Source organism: Paramacrobiotus metropolitanus, unplaced genomic scaffold (genome assembly GCF_019649055.1).
Source record: "Paramacrobiotus metropolitanus isolate TYO unplaced genomic scaffold, Prichtersi_v1.0 Parri_scaffold0000197, whole genome shotgun sequence".
Lineage (NCBI taxonomy): Eukaryota > Metazoa > Tardigrada > Eutardigrada > Parachela > Macrobiotidae > Paramacrobiotus > Paramacrobiotus metropolitanus.
The window spans coordinates 136,363-160,295 of NW_026570417.1; the positions used below are offsets into that span (position 1 = coordinate 136,363).

A 23,933-nucleotide genomic window follows, 5' to 3' on the forward strand; every position below is an offset into this window, starting at 1 on the left:
TGAAAGAGAAACGTTGATAAACACAAAGCTTTCAGAGAGACAATTGAGAAGTTTATCGTAGAACGGATGCTTCTTTAGCACGGTGATTTAAGCGGCGATTTTAAATAAACCTAAATGTAAATGGTCCAAGCGTTGTAAACTTGTATTTGTACAGACTGTATTTAATGAATACAGCTTGGAAAACGGCGCAGAAATAACAGAACGAAAACTTGTTACGGACACCATAAAATGGCAGGTAAAACTGCCGTTTTATCGCAGTGCCATTATTCAGTTCAAGAAGCATGAAGCTGTGGTTGATCAATCGAGACCCCGCAGTTTAGTCTCCTCTTCATTCATACTTCAATATCATCACATTACTTCATGAAGCGTGGGACCTTTCGTTCGCCAGTAAGGCTTGCAGCCCTACGCTGACAAAATACTAGCCGAACAGTCGCTACGTTACTATGTTTCTCATCCATCACTCATCATCCTCGCTGGCTTCCGTGCCCGCCGTGTTGCCACTGGCTCCACTGCTGGCGTCCGAGCCCTTCCGCTTGCGTACTTTGAACCAGTACCAGAGGCCGCAGCCCACGGCCGCGGCAAGGATTAACTACCGAGTATGTATTGTGTAATACATGTCTATAAATGTGTGCACTGTTACCTAATAACCGCTATATTCGGTTATGTTCATGTAGGCGAAAATTACTTCAAAGGTCATGTAGTAGATAGTGCTGAATTTTAAGTCTAAGTAGTAGAACTACGTTAAAGAAATTCATAATATTATAAGCTGCTTACCACGCCAACGGCTATTCCGATAATCAGTCCGGTATTGGAGCCTCTCTCTGCAACAAGCGTTTTTCGAAATCACTGTTCAATATGGGTGCGCATGAGATATCATCAAGGAATACTAAATCGCCAATTTAATCATGATTCATATTTCATATACTGTTGATATGCTTTGAATTTTGCTCATATTTTGATTACTATGCGTTTTGGCCGTAATATGAAAGGAAAGAGCGCCTGATAATTCTTCGACCTATAATAATCACGTGGCGTACCAAACGCCCAAGGCTGTATGCGCCGCATATAATAGCTACCAATTACGCGCCGTATGCAAGGAATTTTTACCTGCAGAGTTGCTGCCAGAATTCGTATCGGATGTGGAATTACCAGCAGCTGCCGTGTCATTCCCGCTGGCTGCGGTGGTGGCGTCGATCGGGGCTTTTCCCGAACCGTTAGGATTGCTGCCATTACCGCTGGATGAGGCGATGACGGTGTAGTTGGACCATGCGCTGATGTTAGCCAGGGAATTACCGCCCAGTCCCGTCGGAATGACTGGCTTATCCTTATCGGTGAAATTCTCCTGTATACAGTCAATGAATTAATCAGGCCGTGGAACAGACCAAGATTTTCGAAGAACGTTTCTGCTTTAACTGAAATTTGTACGAATGACTTTACAGCGCACAGCAAAGAGCCTTTACTATTTTAAAAATATTCTTTATGATGTAGTAACCAAAGGGTTTCTGCAAGATGGTGTATGAGTAAAAGGTGTGCTACTGTTAACCGAATTAATTACCGGTAGAGTCGGCTGCATAAAGATCTCATCCCACATCTTAATGTTACACTTGTCTGTGGCGCACAAGCAACGCCGGTCATTGTAGTTCTTGCCGTCAGGTCCCCCGCCATCGCGTGTAACGTTGAAGCAGATGAAATCCTGTCCTTTAGGCAGCCGCCTCCAAGTGTTGGCATCGTCAACGGCGTCGATGTCCCACGTACAGTGACGGCTGATTAGTGGTGCTGCAAGTAGCATCACGAAAAAAATTAATTACAAACGTGCCTGTTTTCAACCCTGCTTAGGCCTGTTTTATTAATGTTTGCATTACAACGGTTTATTGTTCGTCGTCTCAGTACGGTCAAATGCTTACTGTAATAGCAAGATGCATTTCATTTGTAATAGCAAGATGCATTTCATTTTCAGAGTATATTTCTTTAATCCATTTTTGTGTTTCTTGTAGTTTTTGCTATTTTTGTACCATGTACAAAAACCGTGTACCATGTACCTATGTACGTTACGAAAAACGTATCAGACCGAGAAAAAGTTAAAAGGGATAATTCCGTACTATCTCGGACTGGGGACAAGGTGTGGTCCGCCCGAACGCCTGTCACCACGACGCAAGTTATTGTGTTGGGTTTGCACGTCTCCATTGTGTCGTTGGCCAGACCACTGAGACAGCGGTCGCGATTTTCGAGATACTGACATCGATTGCAGACTAGCGGAGTAACCACTGCAACGCAAACAACAATAAAAAGGGGAAACTTGCACTTTATAGTCGAATTTTAATTGAAAAATTTCCAAGAAAGTCAAAAAAATAACAAATTATACAAAAATGTAATCGAACAAAATAAAAATAGTTTGTTAACAAATAGCGAGAATAGACATTTAAGAAAAAAATGAAAAGAATAATGAAAATCAAAGTTCTTATCTGAAAAGCGCACTGCTTACCTGGATTAATAAATGGCAACAAGATAAATAAAAAGACATAAACAGCATAAAACACATAAAATTCAAATGGACTGTGGAGTGCCACCATAAGGATTTAGTATCACAGGAACAAAACATTCATTTCTTCGGACAGCACCAAAGTATGGCAACATTAATGACGGCGTGATTGGTGAAGTTACACAACAAACAGCACTCAGGGCAGGATGAGCTACTACTAGTTTGCGACGCCATTTTAATATTTAGATACTGCAACCACTTGAACGCAAAAATCGGCACTACTTAAAAATAATACACCAACTACAGAATACCTTTGGCGAGAATAAGATATAATACATTTATGGTGCACGTCAAATTCTGCAAATTTACGCATAAAACACAGCTTCAGAGTACTTACATTGACGGAGGCAGTAGTGGTGTTTCTCCCACTTACATATAACTGCGCTGCCACCAGCGGATGTTGTCAGCGCTGCCGTATCCAAGCAACAAGAGCATTTCCGGTTCCGGTGCGAACCCCATCTGCCCGACTCTGCCGTCAATATTACAGTAACAGTTAATTGTTGTTTCTCTTTCTCTTTGAAATTTGAAATGTATCAAAAATTTTAAATTTTTTTTTCAAAGCAGTAATGTTCTTATGGGGATTCAGCGATTGTACATTGTGTTTTGTTACTTGATTTGGTGACCTTTAATGCAGACTTGCATTTGCAGCAGTTAAAAACAAAGAACAAGTATCAAAAATTAAAAATCTAAAAACCACTGAAGGTTTTTGTAAGGTGTAAAAACCAACCGACACCGGTAACAAGAAACAGTCGAGTGTACACTCCGTCCGCAGTCGTCGTACGTATTATCGACACAACCACAACCGTCACGTGCTATCGGCCAGTAGGCTTCTTTTTGGCACCTTTGCAGTTACATGCAGTGGTAATACAAATATCTTGTCAGTGCAGCCACATTATTAAGGGTGCCACTAACAATCGGTGTATGCGACGTTTCAGCGTGCTACTGGGTCACTCATTGTCGTCGCTGACTTCCGTGCCGGCAGTGTTGTCGCTGGCTCCACTGCTGGCGCTGGAGGCTTTTCGTTTCCGTACTTTGAACCAGTACCATAAGCCACCGCCCACGGCCGTAGCCAAGATCAACTGCCGAGCAATATTAATTTGAATTTCATAGTAAATACAGTATGCGTGTTTTCAGCTAACCGGTGTGTTGTGTTGCGGTGCAAATGATGGCGAAAATTATTAGATTAATACAGTAAATCAAAGGTCAATACAGCGCTAGCTAAATTTGGAAATTTAAAGTAATAAAAATTTCTTCTGCTTACCACGCCAACGGCAATTCCAATAATCAATCCGGTGTTCGAGCCATCTTCTGCAACCAGCACTTTATGAAACCACAGTCCAATTTGGTTGCGGTCGCGGACGAAAAACTTATCGATGAATAAATCATAGAATGAGTGCCAGTTCATCATGACAGTGATGCAAAACTGATAATATGTTTTTCTCCTATATGAGCAGTTCAGTAACTTCGACTTTGGTGTCGTAAATGCTAACGGATACGTTGCCTCATATTCTTACAAGGTATATGTAGTTTTAAGGTTATGGAGTATTGGGCCATATGTGCCTACCGCCAAGGGTGGCATGCGTAGATGGAGTTAACAGTCTGAGGAATTTTTACCTGCTGATTTGCTACGAGAATCCGTGCCAGATGTGGAATTACCGCCGTCTGCAGTTTCGTTACCGCTGGCTGCGGTGGTAGCGCCGGTCGAGGCTCCTCCCGAACCGTCAGGATTGCTGCCATTTCCGGTGGGTAAGCCGATGACTGTGTAGTTCGTCCATGCGCTGATACTGGCCAGAGAATTACTGCCCAGCCCCGTCGGAATGACCGGCTTATCGTTAGCGGTAAAATTCTCCTGTGTACAGTTAAAGAATAAATCCAGCAATGAAACATATCAAGACTTTTAAAGAAGGCTTTTGAGTGTTACTGCTTTAACTGAAATCTGTACGAATGACTTTGTAGCGCGAAGCGAAGAACCCTTACTATTTTTAAAATAATGATCTGCATGTAGTAGTAAAAGGGTCTCTGCTAGATGGTGCTTGCACAAAAGGCCTCTTAACAAAATTAATTACCAGTAAAGTCGGCTGCAAATAAATCTCATCCCACATCTTAATGTTGCACCTGTCCTTGGCGCACAAACACCGCCGGTCAACATAGTTCTTGCCGTCGGGTCCTTTGCCAAGCGAGTCGTCCCGCGTTATATTAAAGCAGATGAATTCCTGTCCTTTAGGCAATCGGCCAAAAATGTCGGCATCGTTGGTGGGGTTCAACGAGCAGTGGCGGCCCATTGCCGGAGCTACAACCATACGTGCCCCAAACAAGCCCATATCTAATAACCCTGTCCTGCTGCGGCTTATTGACTGTTTAATGTATAAATGTTTTCTTATGTGCTGTAGATAGTGAAATAAAAGAGGAATGCGCAGGAAAATTGAGGGAGAGAAGAAATGACACGGGTGTACTGTTTCGGGAAGGGGAGAAAGTGGTGTCCTTCCGGAGGCCCACTGCTGTGACACAGGTTGTCGTGGTGTCGTCGCACGTTTCCGCTGCGTCGTTGGCCACACTGAGACAGCGATCGCGCTTGTCCAAGAACACACATTTGTTGCACACTAACGGGCTAACGTCTATAACGTAAATCGACATGACAGTTAACAAAGGGGTATACCGTATACGTGCAGAGTTTACCAGAGTTTTTATTAAAAAAAACTTCAAAAAATTGAAATACTCTACAGATATATGTGGGATGAAAACAGTACATAATACAAATGCAATCGATAACAAATTTAAGACGTAAATGTAAAATAAATTCGTAAATTAATATTCAAAATAATTAAAGTAGAAGAGAAATCAACTCAAATCCATTGCAGCAAACCAAATCAACTGCACACTAAACACTGTAATGGTTAACTTAAAGCCTAACGCAAACGACTAATATAAAATATACTGTAATTATTTGTATAAAGTCCCACATCAAAATTTTCTAACCAAAATTTCGAAAACAAAACTGCACAATGTGCTCTATTGGTGACCATTAGACTAGAGGTCTCAAACCGTACAAAATTTTCGTACGGTTACGTACGGTATGAGTACCAGCCTATGCTGCTACGGTACGGTACTTAAAAATTCGAATTTGTTGTAAATAATATAAACCACCATTATATGTATATGGGAAAAATTACAGAAAGTTAAACATTAATAGCTTTTAAATCAATAGCTTTTAAACAATACGTATTACTGCTTGCCTGGAATGATATATGGCGACAAGACAAATAAAAAGACATTAACATGATATAACAAATAAAATTTAACGGGAATGTGGAATAACACCATTGGGATTTAGTATTGCAGCGGGAAGGCTTTCCTTTCATTGGAAATCATGGCGATGTTGTGTTCTATTTTCTAAGGCAATTTTAAATTTTATATTACAAATTTACAACCATTTGAACAAAAAAAACAACAAGTAAAAACTCTTTGGAAATTTAATACAGCTAGTGATATTTATATCAGCAGTTCATGAAAATTCTGCAATACAACATTATAAATACGGACTTTAGCGAAGGAAGAAGTCGGTCCTATTGGGCAGACTCTAATTTCGTGCATCTCCTCTTCTGCAATGTTTAGCGGATGTTGTCGGTGCTGCTGGCTCCTAGCAACAGTGGCATCTTCCGGTTTCAACGCGAACGTCAAAATAATCTGCAGTAATATTGGATTTTTATCTGCACAGACACTGTAATACTAGGAAGGTATAATTACAATTATTTTCAGTTTATCGGCTCAGTACTGTACTAGTACTAGTGTACGAGTATGATTAACGAAGAGTAGCTGGTGACCAATGGACACCTGCCACCACATTTAACATGCGGTTACGGCCAGCGCGCATTTCGTATTTAGGGTGGCCGTGCATATGTGCATTTATTAATAGGGTAATCGTGCATATGTGCATCAGGTGGCGGTGACCGACGGACACCACATTTTCCATAAACGCTTAACATACAGGACCTTCGCTGCGGTTCGGTCGATTAGTGTGTACGCAACAGAGAAATTAATTTTTTCGAATACTTTGAAGGAAATTAAGGCATACCTGCTGCATGCTGCTAGTTGCAATGAATATTACCGATAATGATTATGTATTGATGGCCTTCACCACAGGCTCACATTCGCAATACAGGAAAAGGAAATACGAGAAAAACTAAAAATTTAAAACTACTGAAGGTCTTGAGAATCTCCTTCAGTCAACCATCACACGTAGTCACGTACATAACGCCAATCAAAATACGTCCGTCACCGATTACATGAACATTCGCGCGTTCAAACGCTGTATACACATAACCATCGGCACAACCATAAACGCTTCATACTATAATTGTACAGTGGTGTACCACAAGCTTCTTTTGGCATCCGCGCGATGTCATGTCACCAGTAAATACGTATGCAAATAACGCAGTTACAAAACGCGGAGAAAGACTTGACAGCGTTCTCCTGTGTCACTCGTCGTCGTCCTCGCTGGCTTCCGTGCCGGCAGTGTTTCCTCTGCTGGCGCTGGAGCCCTTTCATTTCCGCACTTTGAACCAGTACCATAGGGCATCGCCCACGGCTCCAGCCAGGATTAACTACCGAGTATTAAAGTTACTACTACGTTCTTCTTTAAAGTTTAAATTAAATTATCCTGTTATCTGTACACCTAATTATTTTTCGCCATTCATGTGTTTAAACTTTTTCCCTTGGTCATATTTCTGAAGTGTACGTATGCGTATGTGCGTATATTGTCAAATCAACCATTGGTTCGCCAAATAATCTAAATAAAATAAAATAATGTCAACAGTGTGGTCGCCAAATCCACGGCTGGCTTCGGCACTTTTTCGCCTCCTTACATTAAGCTAGTACCGGAGGATACCGGTTGTGATATAAATGAGGAACTGAAGCAAACAATAAAGCGCAAATTTAGGCGTCCGTTAAAGAACAACTAAAGCGTGAAATTTTTATATTCGGCGTATGGTAATTACTGTAAATGGGAGTGTTTAGTGCTGAAATACTCGGTTAGCGGTTAACCGCTCTACCATAATGCTGTAGACAAAATTAATAGTTTAATTCCAAAGGTCACTTGATTTCTGTTGAGTTTTGAAATTTATCTGTAAGAAGTAAAGTAAATTCTAGTAGGTTCTGGTACTGCGATACCCCGACTATTCTGGTACGGTCGTAATAAGGCCAGTAAAGCTAACTGGAACCACTGTCTGTAACAAACAGTTGACAATGCCGTAGTTCAAACTTATATTATACGTTCAGCACTTCAACCTTATCAGTATCTGACTGAAGATATGAGTACAGTAACTGATTACCAACTGCCGGTCCTCGACAATGCCGACTATGTAGGTTATCGTATGCCCACGGTGCCGTATTTCTTGGTTGTGGAAACTGCGGACTCCTTTTCTGTTGTCTTTCAAAACATTGGCTGTAAAGGTAAACGTTAGAGAAAACAGTGAACGTCTTTTTTCAATTAACTGGTGCACGCTCGGAACACCATGGCGTCACCTGTTCCCATTTTGGTTCTGCTGGCTGTGGGAGCCACTGTGGTCCTTTCGGAAAAACCGCCCAATGTTATTTTGATCGTTGCAGACGATCTGGTTAGCACCCAGCGTTCTTCCACCGCGTTTGTAACTGTCAGATGGACCTGGGTTGTTTCAGGGCTGGAATGATGTGAGTTTTCATGGTTACACCCAAATCCCCACGCCCAACATTGATCGGCTGGCGGCCACCGGCATGGTTTTGAATAGCCACTATTCCCAGTCGCTCTGTATGCTGTTTACACGCTTATTTATGGAACTCGTGCATGCAGATTTGTTGTGATCTTTAAGGCACTCCATCCAGGACCGCGCTACTAACCGGAAAATATCCCACGAGACTCGGTAAACAAAATCGCACTTATCTTTAATTTAGCAGGTGGTAATTATACAGATAGCATTCGCACAAGTACTTCTAGTTCCGATGGCAAATCTTACTACCTTTAATTGTGGAATAGGAAAAGTGTTACTAACATCGTGGCCATAGAGAAAATGTGCACACGAAGAAGGCTTACACGTACAGCCGCTGCGCTTGGTACAAATCAAGCAAACAAAAATTTCAACCACATTATTTTGAAGCGTAAAATCATAGTAAAAGCAACTTTAAAAAAACAATTTTTGGTACAGACCCCTCACACATGTAAACGGAACACTAATTGCCGGTACGTCGATTCTTGGTGCTAAATTGCTAATGTAACAGCTCATGACTTAACAACTTACTATGCACGGACAGAGCATAAAACTGTACTCTGTATGTGCGGTAATTGCCTTGTAATTAGCGTTTTGCTAATGACAGCACATTGTGAACGTGGTTGCAGGTATGCAAAGTGGCGTACTAGGGCCAGGTAATCGTCGAGGGATACCGTTGAAGGAGAAACTGCTGCCGCAGTATTTTAAAGAACTCGGCTATGCAACGCACATGGTTGGAAAGGTGATCAGAATTTATTCTTGAAAGGCAAAAACTGCAAGACGATGCGTACTCACTGTTATTACAGTGGCATGTTGGATATGCGGCGCCTGAACTGACACCCAGTACGTGGTCAGAAAACGTTGTTCTCGTAATGTTTTGCTGAGCGTTAAGCATTGCCGGTATACATATTTATCATAGCTCACAGAGGTTTCGATTCGTATTTTGGATATTACAACGGATACATCGATTATTTCACTCACGACATGAATACGGTATGTACAGTTACCTTTATTACATGGTAATCTTCTTCCCAAGATGGTTATCATGACAAAAACAATTTCTTGATCTAGTCAGCCGAACCGTTTTCTAACGGCTTCGATTTGTGGGACGGTTTTATCCCAGCCACGAATTGTAAGGGACAGTATCTAACGGATATCTTCACCGACAGGGCAATGCAGCGGATTAGCCAACACAATTTTGACAAAGTATGGATCATCATATTAAATACGCGTCAAGCTATGTATTCTTCTAAATTAACTAAAGCGTGGTTCATTTTCGGCATGCATTGATGTAGCCGCTGTTTCTCTATTTGGCACACATGGCCCCGCATTGGGCCAACGAGCATGACCCGGTACAGACTACCGATGAGTACATCAACCGATTTCCGCATATACATCATGAAGGACGACAAAAGTACGCCGGTTAGTTGAAGCTCAGCTACGTTCAACTTAGGACTGCAATCATAGCTTCGTTTTACGCATGCAACGGCGCAGACAAGCGTTTCTCAGCACGAACTAGTTATGGCGATTCATGCGCACTGAATGTATTCCTGGTGCACATAGTCTGCGGATTTTATTCGTAAATTTTTAACCGGTAACCAGTTTCCCCTTTTCGTAGTCCAACATTGAAATAATTGTTATTCGTGCGGTTTGTAGGAACACTGGCTGCATTGGATGATTCCGTTGGGAAAATCATGGACGCCTTGCACCATGAAAAAGCAGATAACAATACCATAGTGATATTCTTGGCTGACAACGGCGGGACCGGTCAGGAGCACTACCTCCAAGAGGGCGCACAAGCCACCCACGGCAGCAACTGGCCATTGCGCGGCACGAAGAACACGTGGTTCGAAGGCGGTGTTCGCACAGTAGGCATCGTCTGGAGCCGGCTATTGCAGCATCCGGGTACGGTGTGGAACGGACTGATGCATTTGACAGATTGGCTGCCGACCCTGATGACGGCCACCGGTGGGATGCCTGTACGGAATGTGGACGGGGTGGATCAGTGGAAATCACTGGTGGAGGCAGCACCGTCCATGCGCAACGAACTGCTGATGCAAGCGGATGCGATCTGGGACCAGTACGCGCTGAGATGGTATCAGTACAAACTCCTGGTAAAAGAGAACCCGATAACAGGCTATAACGCGGATCGATGGTGAGGAGAAATGTACCGTATTTGAAATTTGTGTCAGAAGTAGTTCTCCTTGAATCCTCTAAATCTACAATATAAGGAAACATAGGGCGCTTGCAATATGTACCATGACAGTTGTCAGTATAGTCACTAAAATAAACTCTAATATAAGCAGCTTTGGTTTCTGTTACGGGAACGGTTAACGTAATACACGTGATTACGGTAGGTACGTACCTGTGGACGGTATCATTCCGGATTACGTTAATGCATCCTTACCGGCTGCTGTGCACTGTGCTCCACCTCAGAGCACCGAGAGACCATGCCATTTGGGAGAGGCTCCGTGTTTATTCGATCTCGAAGCGGATCCGTGTGAGCGGGACAATGTAGCGGCCGATTATCCGGATGTGGTCAAACTGATGCTGGAGAAACTCCTGGCCTACAACGCCACGGCACTACACTCACCTCCTCAGCCCGAAGACCCATTGGGGCTTCCGTCGCTGCATGGGGGCCTTATTCAACCGTGGCTAACCTTAAGCGATCTCCCTAATTCATGATTTTTGCATCATATGCGCAATCTTTGCGGCCTTTGCGTACGTTCGACTATTTTAAATTGTTTTAATTAGTGCTATCATATTGATTTTGAAATTTTATTTTTTCCCGCTTCAAAATTATACCATCCATGCGGTGGTAGGTGCTGTTCAACTGAATGTCACTGCTCACAAGTTAAAAATTCTAAAAAATTCAAATTGGAAAAAAAACAAAGCGGTAGGCTACTAATAAAACAAGGGATGATTTTCCGTTTCCGATTAGGCGAAGAACATAGCTCAGTATCACTAGGAATAGTTCGTGTGACCTTTTACTTGTCATGATCCTCTCGTTGGTGTGCCCCGCTGACGCTTTCCCGTTTTGGTGTGTCCGTGACGCCTTTGGCGAACTTTAAACCAGTACCACAGACCACCAACCGTTGCGCCGGCCACGATTAGCTGCGAAGTAAAGCATATTTTCAAGCTAAAGATGTTCTGATCAGTTTAATTCCGGAAATTTCTATACATTTTAGGCCGCAGCATATTTGTCACAGCGTCCTAGATTTATTTAGAATCTTAATCTAAATATTTTGTTGAATTTTTATCCCTAACCGGTTAAAAACTTGCTTTTTCTCGGTACATCAAAAAATTTTGCTTACCAAACCAAGTACCAGTCCGACAATCAGACCAGTCTTTGAGCCGCTTGAATCTGTATGCATGGTTAATAAACGAGGTCAGTGCGCGGCTATTTTACTTTATATAATAAATTATTAAGGCTTGAACAGGCAACTTTATAGGTGCTACATATTAATTATTAATTGAGTGGTGCAGGTTAATTTTATTTCGCCAAACAAAGGGCATAGAAAATTACCGAGCATGAGTTTCACTAATACGAGGCAAACCTGTGGTGGTGCTTTGGGGATTCCCAGGAGCTGTGGAATTCACCGGTTCCTCACTTGGCACTGCCTGAACTACAGCGTGGATGGCATATTCAGAACCCGGTAGATTAGCGCTCGGCGGATTGTACCAGAGGCCTCCATCCGCCCACGACTGGCTGTCTGGATCGGGTGCGGCAGTGGCAGGTTGATAGGGGCGCGTGGTGGTACCGTTTGTACCGTTCGGTGGGTACTCAGGGACTTTCTGTAAATACGTATTTATTCGTCTGCATATCTTTCAGAGGTCGCAAACCGTCTACGGCACCACCTACACGGTACGGTCCATCCAGATATTGTTACCTAACGGCCTGACCGTACCGCAACTGTAAAAGCATGGACTGGTACCGTACGTAACCAAAAGAAAATTTTGTACGATTTGAGACCTGTGATACCTTTCTTTTTTACTTTTTTTAAACTTACAGATATAATATTATTATATACATTAATTTTGGCAGTATTCTAATGCGCCATTAGTAATGATAAAATCAAAAGTACTGATTGGATTGCGATGCTCGGTTTTGGGCCCTGGTTTTGCCGAAATTCTGGGGACCTTACCTTGAAAACATAATGGCCGATAACGTACTCCCAGTGCTGATAATTGCATCCGTCTCTCGCACTGCATATGCAGCGCCGGTCGATATCCATTCCGCTGACGGACGGATTGACTTTGGTGATGTTCAGGCAGATGGTCGGATCATTGCCGCGATAATACCAGCTCCAGATAAAATGGTCCTTATCCGCATCTTCCTCCGCTGAGCACTGCCGGTTCATGGCACGCGCTACAGTCAGCCATCACAGTTAGCTGCCAAATTACGCGCAAGCTGGCCTACACACCACCTAACAAGGAAGATCATACTGCAGAAACTTCTCAATTTATATACTAGTAATAATAGCACTAATGTAACAATGCATCACTGCTTGCTGATCAAAAGAACTGCACTGATTGCCAGCACCTTACTGTATACGGCTGGGCGCTTGCTGTTATCCATTACCATCTTCGTCTCCACCATACAGGTTTTGACGGTGGGCTTGCATGTCTCTGTTTCGTCATTCTCGCGCATTACGCACTTATTGGGATCTTCACTGAACTGACAACGGCTGCAAACTAACGACGGGGAACCTGTGGTAGAAAACTTATGTCAGCAACGTATCGAGCTACAAATACGAGTACTTTGTACTTAAATGCACACGTTTACGCTATTGTACTGGCACTGGGTGCGTCAAAGGAGTCAGTTATATAAGTCGATGCAGGCTCTTTACTCGAACATTTTGTTCCTGTTTAGGGATATTTGCTTTTTTCGGATACTTGGTCAAAATCGATTTTACCTGGCAGATCCGCTAAACCAATGAATATCTGTAAAATGAGCGAAAGACAGGTGTTGGCATCGATGTATTTCCACGGCACACGCATTCGAATAGTACCATAGTGGAAGAAATCAGAACAGCGCTGCGAACTTCGTTTTCATGAACGGATCTGTTAAGATCATACGCCAAACGTGTGTCCCCGAGTAATTTTGTCGAAATATACAGTCTCGGAGCGAAATAATCTACTTAAAAGTTAACGCGATTCAATCAGTGCTAAGTATACGAGAATACAAAAATAACTGTTATGATATAGAACGAAATCTGGGCTAATTGTAATTTTTTACGGTTGATTACTAGTATAACAATGCAAAGGCAAAGAAAAAACCAGTTGAAGATATGAATACACAAAGCAGAAATAATCGCTATTATAAATAAAATGTTGCATTTTTTATTTGTCGCTGCATTAGAAGAGTTCAACAGCAGCTGCCGTTTTAGCTGGCTAGGATCGGCGCTAGGCAACACATTTTTGTCGATTGACCGTGTAACTTACTCGCATAAAGGTACTGTAATTATAAAAGGTTGTACAGCTTTAAAGTAAAATTCTTTATGGAAAACGTGATGACTAAGAGCAGTACGATAAATACGAGTGCTCGTAGCCTCGTACGCAGCATTTTTATACATGTGCTGCAAATATTTTCTTGTGGGTCTTCTCAAATTCTGCATATGTACTCTCGTTCAATAGACTCTCGCCACCGTGAATGTATGTAACTTTAGAAAGCATCAAAGGTGTGCTTCATTTTAAATTTAAAATAATCAGAAACCAGAAATTTCGCCATTTTGATTGCCAGGGTCACCGTGGCAAAAAAAAACTGGATACAGAACCAAGTGTTCCTTCTCCGTTTGTGGTATTTACTGTAACGTACTTACTACTGCAGCAGTTAGTAAATAATTTTTGCCTAGTTTTTGTTTTCTGTTGACGCTTTGGAGCAGCATTCGCCGGCAGGGGAATTTGAAATGAACATTAATTACAACGAATCCCAAATCAGTATCAATTTTTTAAAATATTTTTCAAAGCTGAGATTTAGTTTTTAGCGCTGTGTGATTTTGGTGCTTTGTGTCTAGTAGCATTCTACGCAGCAAGGGTACTTCCGGTTGCTTTCGTTTAGGTTACCATGGTGTGCTCCATTAATTTTCAGTTGATTTTTTTCTACACTTTAACATCAAATCTTCTAGCCTCAAGTCACGCAAATTCGACGTTCAAGTAGCAAGTATCCAATATTATCGTCTGCCGTAACTGGGAACGAGCATAGCGAAAACTTTAATTTCTTTTAGTACAGTATGTAGGCCGACAAAAGCAAATACGTATTATTTAAAGCTCCTTGCAAGGATTTAATGCATCGTGATTCGTGCCGCAGAATAATTAAAGATCTTAAAGACGACTTTAGCTGAAGCAATGAATGTTGAACGGCATCGAAAACCGTGCTGTCTTTTGGTTGTCTAATTCTTGCCTTTCTGCGCTGCCTGGCGGGCTTTGGCTTTCTTGGCCCGCTGTTTGGGTTTGTGCACTTTGAACCAGTACCAGAGGCCGCCGCCAACGCCACCGGCCAGGATCAACTGAAAAAATTATCGTTAAAAATATGGTAAGAAAGCTTTCAGTTTTCGACTGAGAAATTTCAGGAAGCGAGAAACATCAAAATGCGCAATCCGCAATGATAAGTCAGTCGTGACGCGGTTTCTCATTCGGCACGGCCCAATGCCGTAAAGTATACAAAACCGCTATTAAAAGCTCAAGCTTCGTGGTAAATTTTTATCTGCTTTCCGCAAGATCTCCTAGTTTTATATCGTATTTTTCCTTCTTGGCGATAAAAATTCCAAAGTATTTTTTGTCTGCGTGCTACGAACTACTGTACATATGTGCTACTTACAATGCCAACCACCAGTCCAGCAATTAATCCGGCATTAGAGCCACCTTTTTCTGCAAAACGCCAATCCCATTAGTAACCACTCGCGATGGACTTAAATTAATTATACTGTACAACCACATTGTATTGTACTTCTTCAGATACTTACTCAAAAACACACTGTGTTAAAACGCGAGGGTATGCGCATGTTTTACAATTTTGTTATTACAGTACCAGGTATGCAGTACATGTATGCACCACAGCAGTTTAGAGACTTCCATCAACCTCAGCAATGCTCACCGTTAGGGCCCTTCTGGGAATCCTCGGAAGGCGTAGAAGTGGGTGGCGCCGAATTTGCGGTTGATTGAGCAGCTGTATAGGTTGCGGTGCTGGGCGGAAGGGTGCCAGCCGAGGCATCGCTCCATTGGCTGAGATTGGCCAACGAATTACTACCCGGTGCCACCGTATAGGGAGTGTAGTAAACTTTCGGCGGCCCTTCAGCCGTTCTCTGTATTGAAAACAACAGAAAACGCTTTCTGTTTTCTGGTTAACACCAACGAAATGAAAGAAAATCCGCTGTAATCATCTGTTATTTATTAATAACTTTTCTTACGGGGATCTGACAGTGTAAGTTATATGACTAATTGTAGGCGTATTAACTAAAAGTATCTGTTTCAGCGTATAATTTCGCCTTAACAGAAAAAATGCCCAGAAAAGTGGAGTATGTGCTAGCAGTTTCAGAAACCTGTATGTGCAACCGTAATTCGGTTGCACGTCAAATTTCCTCATAACTACACTGTGCCAAACCATGGGTTTATCCTTGCTTTTCTTGTGGATGTAAAAAAAAACAAGCTCAAAGTGTTGAAAGTTTAACTGGTTACAAATTTTTGATACTATGAAGTGCGAAAGCACAACACGGTAGATATGGATTTTGTGTTGCTTTAGTAGCTGTAGAACAGGGATTGCACAGAAATAATTAATCTGCAGAAGATACCTCATGTATCTGTATGTCGCAAAAGGAAGTCAAAAGCACAACTGATTGTGGAAACATTGGTATAGACTGTGCTCTTTAGCCGGTGTAGCCTTGAATTGCAAACCTGTCCGGAAATTCAAACACGTAAGGTACAGCTGAGGCATACTGAACGCGTTGTTAGCGCTTAGGACGATAGCCACTAACTACACTAATGTTCACAATGACGAATTAACATCTACCACATACAAATAAGGTGACACTACGGTATAACCACCCCAAACACCCCCGTTTTTATAGCCACCCCTTTTACACATCCCTTAACTATTTATAGGCACACTTTTTAACTTCTTTTAAGACACCCTGTATTTTTGGCAGCTAATTAAATGCGCAAATTAACAGTGCGCTACTGTAGTCTAAACGCGTTTAATGCGCCTATGAAAGTTTTGCGGATTAACGATAAGGTTGTGGGTCACAACCACCCGCTCATTCGGGAAAAATGGACGAATCTTCCAGAAAATCGATGCCTAACTGTAAGCTCCGCGCAGAAGAAAAACAATAGTATCAAACGGTCAGGCTCTAAAGCCATTAACAACCGTACAACGTCAAATGGGCAATAATGAGACGGGCAAAACTGTAGCTGTTGAGTGTCGACGATACCGCAAGGCGCAAACATTAGCCTCAAAACGTAGATACCCGACCGAGGTATACAGTACACACAACTGCGGCAGGAACGTTGGGCCACGTACAGTACTCAACGCAATTCGCGTCAAACGTCCTATGTTTTCTTTGATATTGCCATTGTGCCTACTGGAAAGGTCATAAATAACAAAATTTTATGAATTCCGCTGGCATCGGTGAAATATAAAAATGTATACAATGCCCAGATTCCTAAAAATGGGCATTAAAATGGGTGTCTGTAATAACCGAAAACCAGGTGTTCTTATTTAGCTATTTGTAAAAAAAGGTGTGCCTGTAATTAAAGGGGCGCGAAAAGGGGTGGCCATGGTGATTTCCAATAAATTATCCAGAGGTTTTTGTTTTTTAATTATACATTTTATTTAAAATCTCCAAAATTTAATTTTACATCAGTATTTGACGTTCACCAACCATGTCAGCTGACTGCAACGCGTAAACATGGCGTGGCGTGCCGAGTGCTTAGTTTGGTCTTATATTATTTGGCTGTATTTATTCGTGCTCCTCATCCGGACGGGTTTGTGCATATTGAACAAATCGATTAAAAAAGTTGATACTTCATTTTAGCGCATGCTGCACAAACAATTGCACTTCTCTGTTCATTTCGGTGAAAGCCATTTAGGAGCAGTGAGCGTGCGTTTAATGCACTCTGGTACAAAGTATTTGTTAAATTTGTTACTTACTAAATTTACCGACTGGCAGATTTCTTGCAGTTATCTATTGTAAGCTGATCTAGCACAAATCCCGCCTGCGGCCGTACCTGAACGGCATAAAATTCCATGACGTCGTCCCATGTTCGGTTAGCGTTACAGTTATCGTGCATTCCAAGGTTCGACACACCACGGCAGATGCAGCGCCGGTCAATGTCCAGACCTTTGACCGACGGATTCTCCATCGTTATATTCAGACAGGCGGTTCCTTTGTTCCTCATTGTATAATCCCCTCCTATTAAAGTGCTCACAGTAACAAGGTCATCCGTATTTGCTTCCACAACAGGAGAGCACGATCGGATCATAACGGGGACTGTAATAGGATTGATTCAGTTATTCAGTCGGTCAATCAATCATTCTATTAAACGTAATTGTTACTATGAATTTTCACAGCAATGGTTGAGAGGTATAATCGAACTGCGCTACAGCGAAACTTATATCCGTATTTCCAGTATGTAAGGGAGATTGATTCTGCTATAAGTGGTACGTGTGTAAACTGTAACCGCCAGAGTGTTCTTACCATAGCGTGCCGGTTTTCGGTTGGTATCCAGGATCATTTTTGTTACTATTATACAGGTATAGACGTTCGCTGGGCATGTTTCCGACTCGTCCTTGTCGGTTGTAACGCAGTTGTTGGTGGCGTTGTACACACATCGGCGACACACAACCGGCGGCCTTGACTGCGTTTCTACTACAACTACAATCCACCATTTTCATTGACACAGTTCTGAATTCTCCAGCACTGGCTGCTGTGTTATGGTAGTAATATCGACAGAGATACAAAGCACTGTGGGCATGTTGACAAAGGACACGCTAGAACTATTTCGTCACTTGCATGCAATAATGGTTCTACAGAGCACATTGCAGTGTGTAATGCGCCCTCTGCTACGAGCCATTTTTTGCGAGCCATTTTCAATTTGTTTTTCTATGCTCGTACCCATTTTTCGTTTTGTACTGTGCTGAGCCTTCCTTAGGCTTTTTTCTGTAAAACATGTATTTAATACCAGAATATAAAATTATCTTTGGAAAACACTAAGTTACCGTATGTTACCGTAACACATACCGTATGTGGTAAATGTAAGAGGCTTGTGTAAGAAACGCTTGCTAAGTTGCTAGCAGTTATGTGAAATTGTTTATTTCTGAACCCCATTTAACCATCGAACCCTTCGTGAAGATTACTTTCGCCATTCACGTAAATGATTTTCACGCCAGAAAAAAACCATGATAGGTGACGAAGTTCGGCATAAGGTTTGTTTATTAATCGATAATGGATTTTGCAGCGTTGGTCTGTCTTCTTCTCCATCATTGCTGATTTAATGGTGATCGGTTTTAAGCATTCGTTGTACAAAATATCCCGGTTATTAGCATGCGTTCTTTTGTAGCGTACACACCATGTTTTTAAAATTTATTCCATATGCGAACTTCGAAAGAAGGTGAAAAAAATAACTGTACGGAGTGTACGCTAGACCAAGCAAAGGTTGCTTTTGTGCGTAATGTGTGATAGTAATTTTGTTAAACTGTCATTGTCATATTTAGACTTTCGGTCACTGTATCCCACTGCACCGTTATGTATCGATAAAACTTTTCCAACCAAGGACAACGCGGTAAAACCCTCAACACAACAATAATAACAATGCTAAAATGAAGGACGATAACCAATGCTTACCTGGAAACTGTGCACTAATAATATACCATCCGAACAGCACTATCACATCGAAATGAGGTATCGAAGTACGGTAGAAGTTCCACATGTCGCCTAATATAAGTACCACAATCGTTACCATGCGCGGAAACCGATGAGCCACAAGGTCAATGTCATAGACCCCATTGACCACATTTTAAAGTAGTAAATTAATTAGGTATTAGTAATTAGTAGCACACTTTTTATTAACTCATAAGTTCGAAATCGCTCAGTCCATCGCTAAAAGTAAGCTGTGGCTTAATGATGCTGCAGCTTATGTTTAACTAAGTGATGTGCAGACGATCCTACGAACTTAACCGAGGCTTAAGTAAGTATCTGCATGGATATGGTTCCGCCCTGCTACCAAGCAACGAATTGCTGGTTACGCACTTGCGTTTTCAATTAAGTAAGTACTAAAATCAAGAATAAATTTGCTGCAGTAATAGGAATATTCTTTAAGCAATCCTCTGCACACGCCCGTTTGAATTAACCAAAATTATGTGGAAATAATTAGCAATGAGTTTTTGTTGACTCTGATTTTTGTGAAACAGTAATGCGATAATGCATCTTTCAGTTCGGTTAGAATTTCCATTTTAAAACTCTGCAGATGAAATTTCTTAAAAATTGTCTGAAAGTGATGCTGATTAACCAAAAATTATGACATTGATACTTATTAATATGCACCGAGCGAACACGAGTTGTTACGTTTTCTAGCTTTTGCTCAGGACGTGAAACGAGGCGTTCCTGCATTTACATAACTGCAGCCTGCAGGTAATAAGATATACCGTGATCCAGTTGCTATAATTATGATCTTATTATGTATTTCCAACGTCGGTTTAACTACTTCAACGTACATTTTTTCCACAGCCTTTTACAGTTGTTGTATTAACAGAAATCAGTAATTTATTAATTTATTTGATTTCATCATCCACTACCCGTACTGTCCTGTTAAACAAAATCCAAAGTCTCGAAGGCGTTATCGTATGGTAATGCTGGCTGTACGTAGCAAAAGCGATAGACAGCCAAATTAGCCAAATTCAGGCACTCCCGTTTCTTCCACACCTAAAGAGCCTAAATGGTTCTTTGTGCATAATGTGCAGTATGAATACAGTACTTCTATAACGACTTTTTACATGGGTTATCATACAAAGGACGCTCCAAAAGTAAGTTTCCCTATTTTGTATCTCCCGGCCTGAACGCTTTTATTTCTTATGAACCATATTTTTAGAAACGTCCTTCATTAACGAACCAAAATAAAATGTAACTCTATCTAACTACAATCAAACGGAGAAGAACTGCCGAGAAAGCCGTCCAAGGTTTTCGGCACTTTGCCACGGGTTTTACCCTGACAGTTTTTGTTATTTTTCTCAGTCTTCCTGCTCACTTTTCGAAAAGCACCAAATATCATCAGATTAGGAATTCTTTTCTGTCTAATTCCAAGAACAAAACAAAACAACTTCTGTGCAACGCTTTTCCAGAAAAGTAAAAACTCTCAATGACTAGGTGGAAAAACCACAGAGCTGCTCAAGGTGCCAGACGGTAAAAAATCGAAAATTTCTTGTAAAACATTATTGTTGTCGGTACAACTTGAAGTTATTTGTGTCCAAGAGGCGCATGACTGCGCATGAAATTTTCTTTTTATTGATGCCAAGAACTTTTGGATTCATATCAGCAAGAAGGCTGAAAAGGGGGATTCCGGCGTCGTGGATCCACTTTCCTCTGCATAATGACAATTCAAGATCAACAAGCTGATATCGGTAGTAATTCGACATAACAATAAAATAAGTCCTTTAGAGAGTAGCACTAGTTCCACTCTTATAATCAAACTTCCAATATTCTAGAAAAAGGAATAACAATTTGACTGTCAGATGTAGCGACTTTTTCGACCAAGAAAAACTTGGGCGGCGTAGAAAAGCTATCAAATAATTCAGCCACTGGTATAGAAATGAAGTATTAGGTAGCTTTGTGTAACATTTCAACGTATGTATTAAAACTGTAAAAGTATTTTTATATAACAAACTAGAGCTCCTTAAGGCTGCTATCCCTTTAAACTTTAGCGCGAAAAGCAATTTTGAGCATATTCTGTTTTCGAATGTCTTACCCTTCTGCAAAGCCTCAGGAGTCGTTGAACTGAATGTCGGCGAATTGCTGGTTGATGAAGCTCTTGTTGTCGGAAGCGTACCGGCCGAAACACTGCTCCATATGGTCAGGTTAGCTAACGAATTGCTGCCCGGCGCAACAGTAAAGGGTACAGTGTAATTTTGCGTCATCAGTACAAATTGCGGGTTTCTCTGCGTGGAAAATACTCGTTTATGCACCTGTGCTGTACATGAAATATGAAACGTACCGACTGACAAAAAGGTAGGAAGACACTGTAATTTTTGTTTATTTCAGTTACTAGTAGTACTATTTCTCCGAAAAATAAGGAAGGAAAAGCTGTAATTACAATTCAATACATGGCTGATACATGGTACTACGATAGCAGGTACATAGTACTGTATATATATATACATATATACAAGAAATCGCTGCGGCTTCGCCTCCGCGTTTCTTGCAATCCACGGCCGCTTTGAAATTATTCCATTTACAGTAATTCGTTAGCAAATTCACTAACTGCCTTAGCAGTTATTGTAGAACTTCTTAGCAAGGATTCTAGCTCAGTGACTTACTCATCTAGCAATTCACTAGACAGCGGTGGTAGCTCGGTCAATCACTCACCTAGCAATTTTGTTCGCTGGACAGCGGTGGTAGCGCGGTCACTCACTCACCTAGCGATTTTGTTTACCTGGCGATTTATTGCTCGGTCATTCCTCACCCAGCTATTTCGCTTTGCTCACTGGACAGTGCTGGTAGCTGGGTTACTCACTGCCCTAGCAGTTTTGTTCACTGGGTTTTGTTTCCTTCGAAACCTGGGCTAATTCAAACAGGGTTTGGAAATCGGATTTTTTAGGCATTTCAACATTGAACGTTTGAACAGTAATCAGGCGATTAGAATTCAACACGTTTGGAAATAAAATAATTACAAATTTATTATAGTAAATACTTAATACTTTATTAAATGTTCTGAAATGATATTTCTAGAAAACAGGATAGGTATGTCAACAGGCTAGCAGCTGCCACGTTCTACCGCTTTTGCCCGAGACAGTCCAAGTGGTCGCGGGACATTTCGTCGCGTGGGACATTTCGCCACAAGGTTTTCGTTGCAGCGTCTAATTTGTTTAGGACAACTGGTTTCGCAGCTGTTTCGTTGTGTGGCATCTGGTCGCGCGACTTTCGGGAGCCGAATATTATCGACTGGTTTATGACAACGAGCAGCCATATGACTATTTGCCACAAAAACGACTTGTCCGCAAACGAAATGTTCGTGAAACCAAATGTCCCGCGACGACCCGCAGTAGCCGGCAGCCAGTGGCAGATGCCACTGCCACCTTTTACACCCTTCCAAAACTCCGCGGCAGCCTTACCTTAGCCGTCCATAGTCCCATGAGGTTGTCCCAAGTTCCGTTATTAAAATAATTGCAACGATCCACCCAAATGCCGCCTACTGCACCGCGACAGATGCAGCGTCGGTCAATGTCCAAACCCTTCACTGACGGATTCTCCCCGGTAGTGTTAAGACAGATAGTCGGAATGCCATTTGTCGTGGTCACTCCCGAGGTAGCGGGGTCCATCCGTATTTTCGAATTCGCATGTTGGTAGTCATCCTCATACGCGTCCGCGGCAGAGGTGCAATGCCGATTCATTGCGGGCACTGCAGCAGAAATACTCGTACTTCGATATCATCCGTAAATTGGTCACGTTAGCTCAAAGCCAGTAAACTACACAGTAGTTTTGACGGCCATAAAGTCAAAACTGAACCAATTTCACGTTCACAGCATTTTTTCATAATTTTAAAATGAATTTTACAATTTTTGAAACTCATTTTAAAATCGGAAAAACATTCTACGAACAGGAAATTGGTTCACTTTCTACTTTATGGCTATGTGTCTTTTATAACAAAGTTTCAAGAAGATCGGGTAATAACCAGACTTTTGGTACACGACAATGCATTTAAACTTTTCACCCATTTTAGTACACGATATCTCGGCAACCGGATGTTGCACGCGCAAACGGTTTTCATAACAATGTATAGAAATCATTTAGTTTTAAAATGACATAAAGTGTTAAAAAAAGGTGGTTCGGAGTGTACGAAAGCGGAAGTTTTTGTTTATGTATACCATTTGTGACACCATGTACCGGGCCATTTCCCTTAATGGGATCAAGGCAACTTTGGGTTCTCAAAAGTAATTAATACTGCTAACGCTCGTCTTAATAGGAACGGTCGAACGGCCCAGTGGTTACGTAACTTCACTAAAACGGATTACGAGGAGGCCATTGGTCACGTTGCCAGCATATTCACTTCCCCGAGTCAAATTGGCTTCCTTCTCCGGCAATTCGTGCAACCCGCCATGGGGGCCAGTTATGCGTAATACGGCAGTGCCGTTTTTTCTACCGTCGTGCAACCATTCGTTCTTTTTTATAAGTTGATTATAGATTGACAACCTTTCATATTTAAAAGTCAAGTGTTTGAACTTCAGGCCCGTGCTTACACCTAAACTGTTGCTTAATATGTGTTTAATTTTATTGTGTTTTTTCAATCCCACTCATAGAAAAGATAAGATATCTAGAGCAGTCAAAGTTAACACTGAACAGCGCAACATGGCGGCATGGCATTGTGCACGTAGGGGCGGCATACTGAAGCGGTGCTTTTGATCTGCGCAGGTATTCTATACATCATGTTGCGCTGCTCGGTATTAATGTTGA

At 41.7% G+C, this 23,933-nt stretch overlaps 6 protein-coding genes across 8 annotated transcripts; 1 reads left to right on the forward strand and 5 right to left on the reverse strand.

Moving 5' to 3' along the window:
* Positions 1-279: 279 nt before the first annotated feature.
* Positions 280-2,907, reverse strand: LOC129600802 (uncharacterized). Its single transcript, XM_055499393.1, has 6 exons — positions 2,483-2,907; positions 2,100-2,264; positions 1,556-1,776; positions 1,108-1,342; positions 775-821; positions 280-589 (listed from the first exon to the last, which is right to left on the reverse strand). Exons 1-6 carry the CDS (start codon positions 2,568-2,570, stop codon positions 458-460), a joined length of 888 nt encoding a protein of 295 aa, XP_055355368.1. The 5' UTR covers positions 2,571-2,907; the 3' UTR covers positions 280-457.
* Positions 2,908-3,150: 243 nt separating this feature from the next.
* On the reverse strand, positions 3,151-6,124 carry LOC129600816 (uncharacterized). The gene is made up of 6 exons (XM_055499425.1): positions 5,773-6,124; positions 4,993-5,154; positions 4,606-4,829; positions 4,154-4,388; positions 3,801-3,847; positions 3,151-3,618 (listed from the first exon to the last, which is right to left on the reverse strand). The coding sequence occupies exons 1-6, from the start codon at positions 5,858-5,860 to the stop codon at positions 3,487-3,489; spliced, it is 888 nt and encodes a 295-aa protein (XP_055355400.1). The 5' UTR covers positions 5,861-6,124; the 3' UTR covers positions 3,151-3,486.
* Positions 6,125-7,937: 1,813 nt separating this feature from the next.
* On the forward strand, positions 7,938-11,340 carry LOC129600797 (arylsulfatase B-like). Of its 2 annotated transcripts, none has more exons than XM_055499385.1 (10): positions 7,938-7,987; positions 8,144-8,321; positions 8,383-8,433; positions 8,907-9,019; positions 9,084-9,120; positions 9,197-9,270; positions 9,349-9,483; positions 9,573-9,699; positions 9,934-10,432; positions 10,635-11,340. In XM_055499385.1, the coding sequence occupies exons 2-10, from the start codon at positions 8,288-8,290 to the stop codon at positions 10,960-10,962; spliced, it is 1,398 nt and encodes a 465-aa protein (XP_055355360.1). In that variant the 5' UTR covers positions 7,938-7,987; positions 8,144-8,287; the 3' UTR covers positions 10,963-11,340. The 2 variants fall into 2 exon arrangements, with proteins under 2 accessions (XP_055355360.1, XP_055355359.1); XM_055499384.1 differs by having other exon boundaries at positions 7,944-8,151; positions 8,213-8,321; positions 10,635-11,338.
* Positions 9,555-13,620, reverse strand: LOC129600798 (uncharacterized). Of its 2 annotated transcripts, none has more exons than XR_008692133.1 (6): positions 13,194-13,620; positions 12,826-12,987; positions 12,423-12,646; positions 11,835-12,072; positions 10,449-11,391; positions 9,555-10,388 (listed from the first exon to the last, which is right to left on the reverse strand). XR_008692133.1 is itself a non-coding variant. In XM_055499386.1 (6 exons), the coding sequence occupies exons 1-6, from the start codon at positions 13,276-13,278 to the stop codon at positions 11,272-11,274; spliced, it is 879 nt and encodes a 292-aa protein (XP_055355361.1). In that variant the 5' UTR covers positions 13,279-13,620; the 3' UTR covers positions 10,619-11,271. The 2 variants fall into 2 exon arrangements, 1 of the variants encoding a protein (XP_055355361.1); XM_055499386.1 differs by lacking the exon at positions 9,555-10,388 and adding an exon at positions 11,592-11,641 and having other exon boundaries at positions 10,619-11,391.
* Positions 13,621-14,477: 857 nt separating this feature from the next.
* LOC129600815 (uncharacterized) lies at positions 14,478-19,437 on the reverse strand. Its single transcript, XM_055499424.1, has 6 exons — positions 19,116-19,437; positions 17,970-18,146; positions 17,500-17,762; positions 15,374-15,581; positions 15,098-15,147; positions 14,478-14,786 (listed from the first exon to the last, which is right to left on the reverse strand). The coding sequence occupies exons 1-6, from the start codon at positions 19,231-19,233 to the stop codon at positions 14,670-14,672; spliced, it is 933 nt and encodes a 310-aa protein (XP_055355399.1). The 5' UTR covers positions 19,234-19,437; the 3' UTR covers positions 14,478-14,669.
* Positions 19,438-20,485: 1,048 nt separating this feature from the next.
* On the reverse strand, positions 20,486-23,752 carry LOC129600820 (uncharacterized). Its single transcript, XM_055499430.1, has 4 exons — positions 23,477-23,752; positions 22,595-22,881; positions 21,232-21,421; positions 20,486-20,849 (listed from the first exon to the last, which is right to left on the reverse strand). Coding segments are annotated over exons 1-4 (534 nt in total). The 5' UTR covers positions 23,478-23,752; the 3' UTR covers positions 20,486-20,793.
* Between the last annotated feature and the right edge of the window lie 181 nt (positions 23,753-23,933).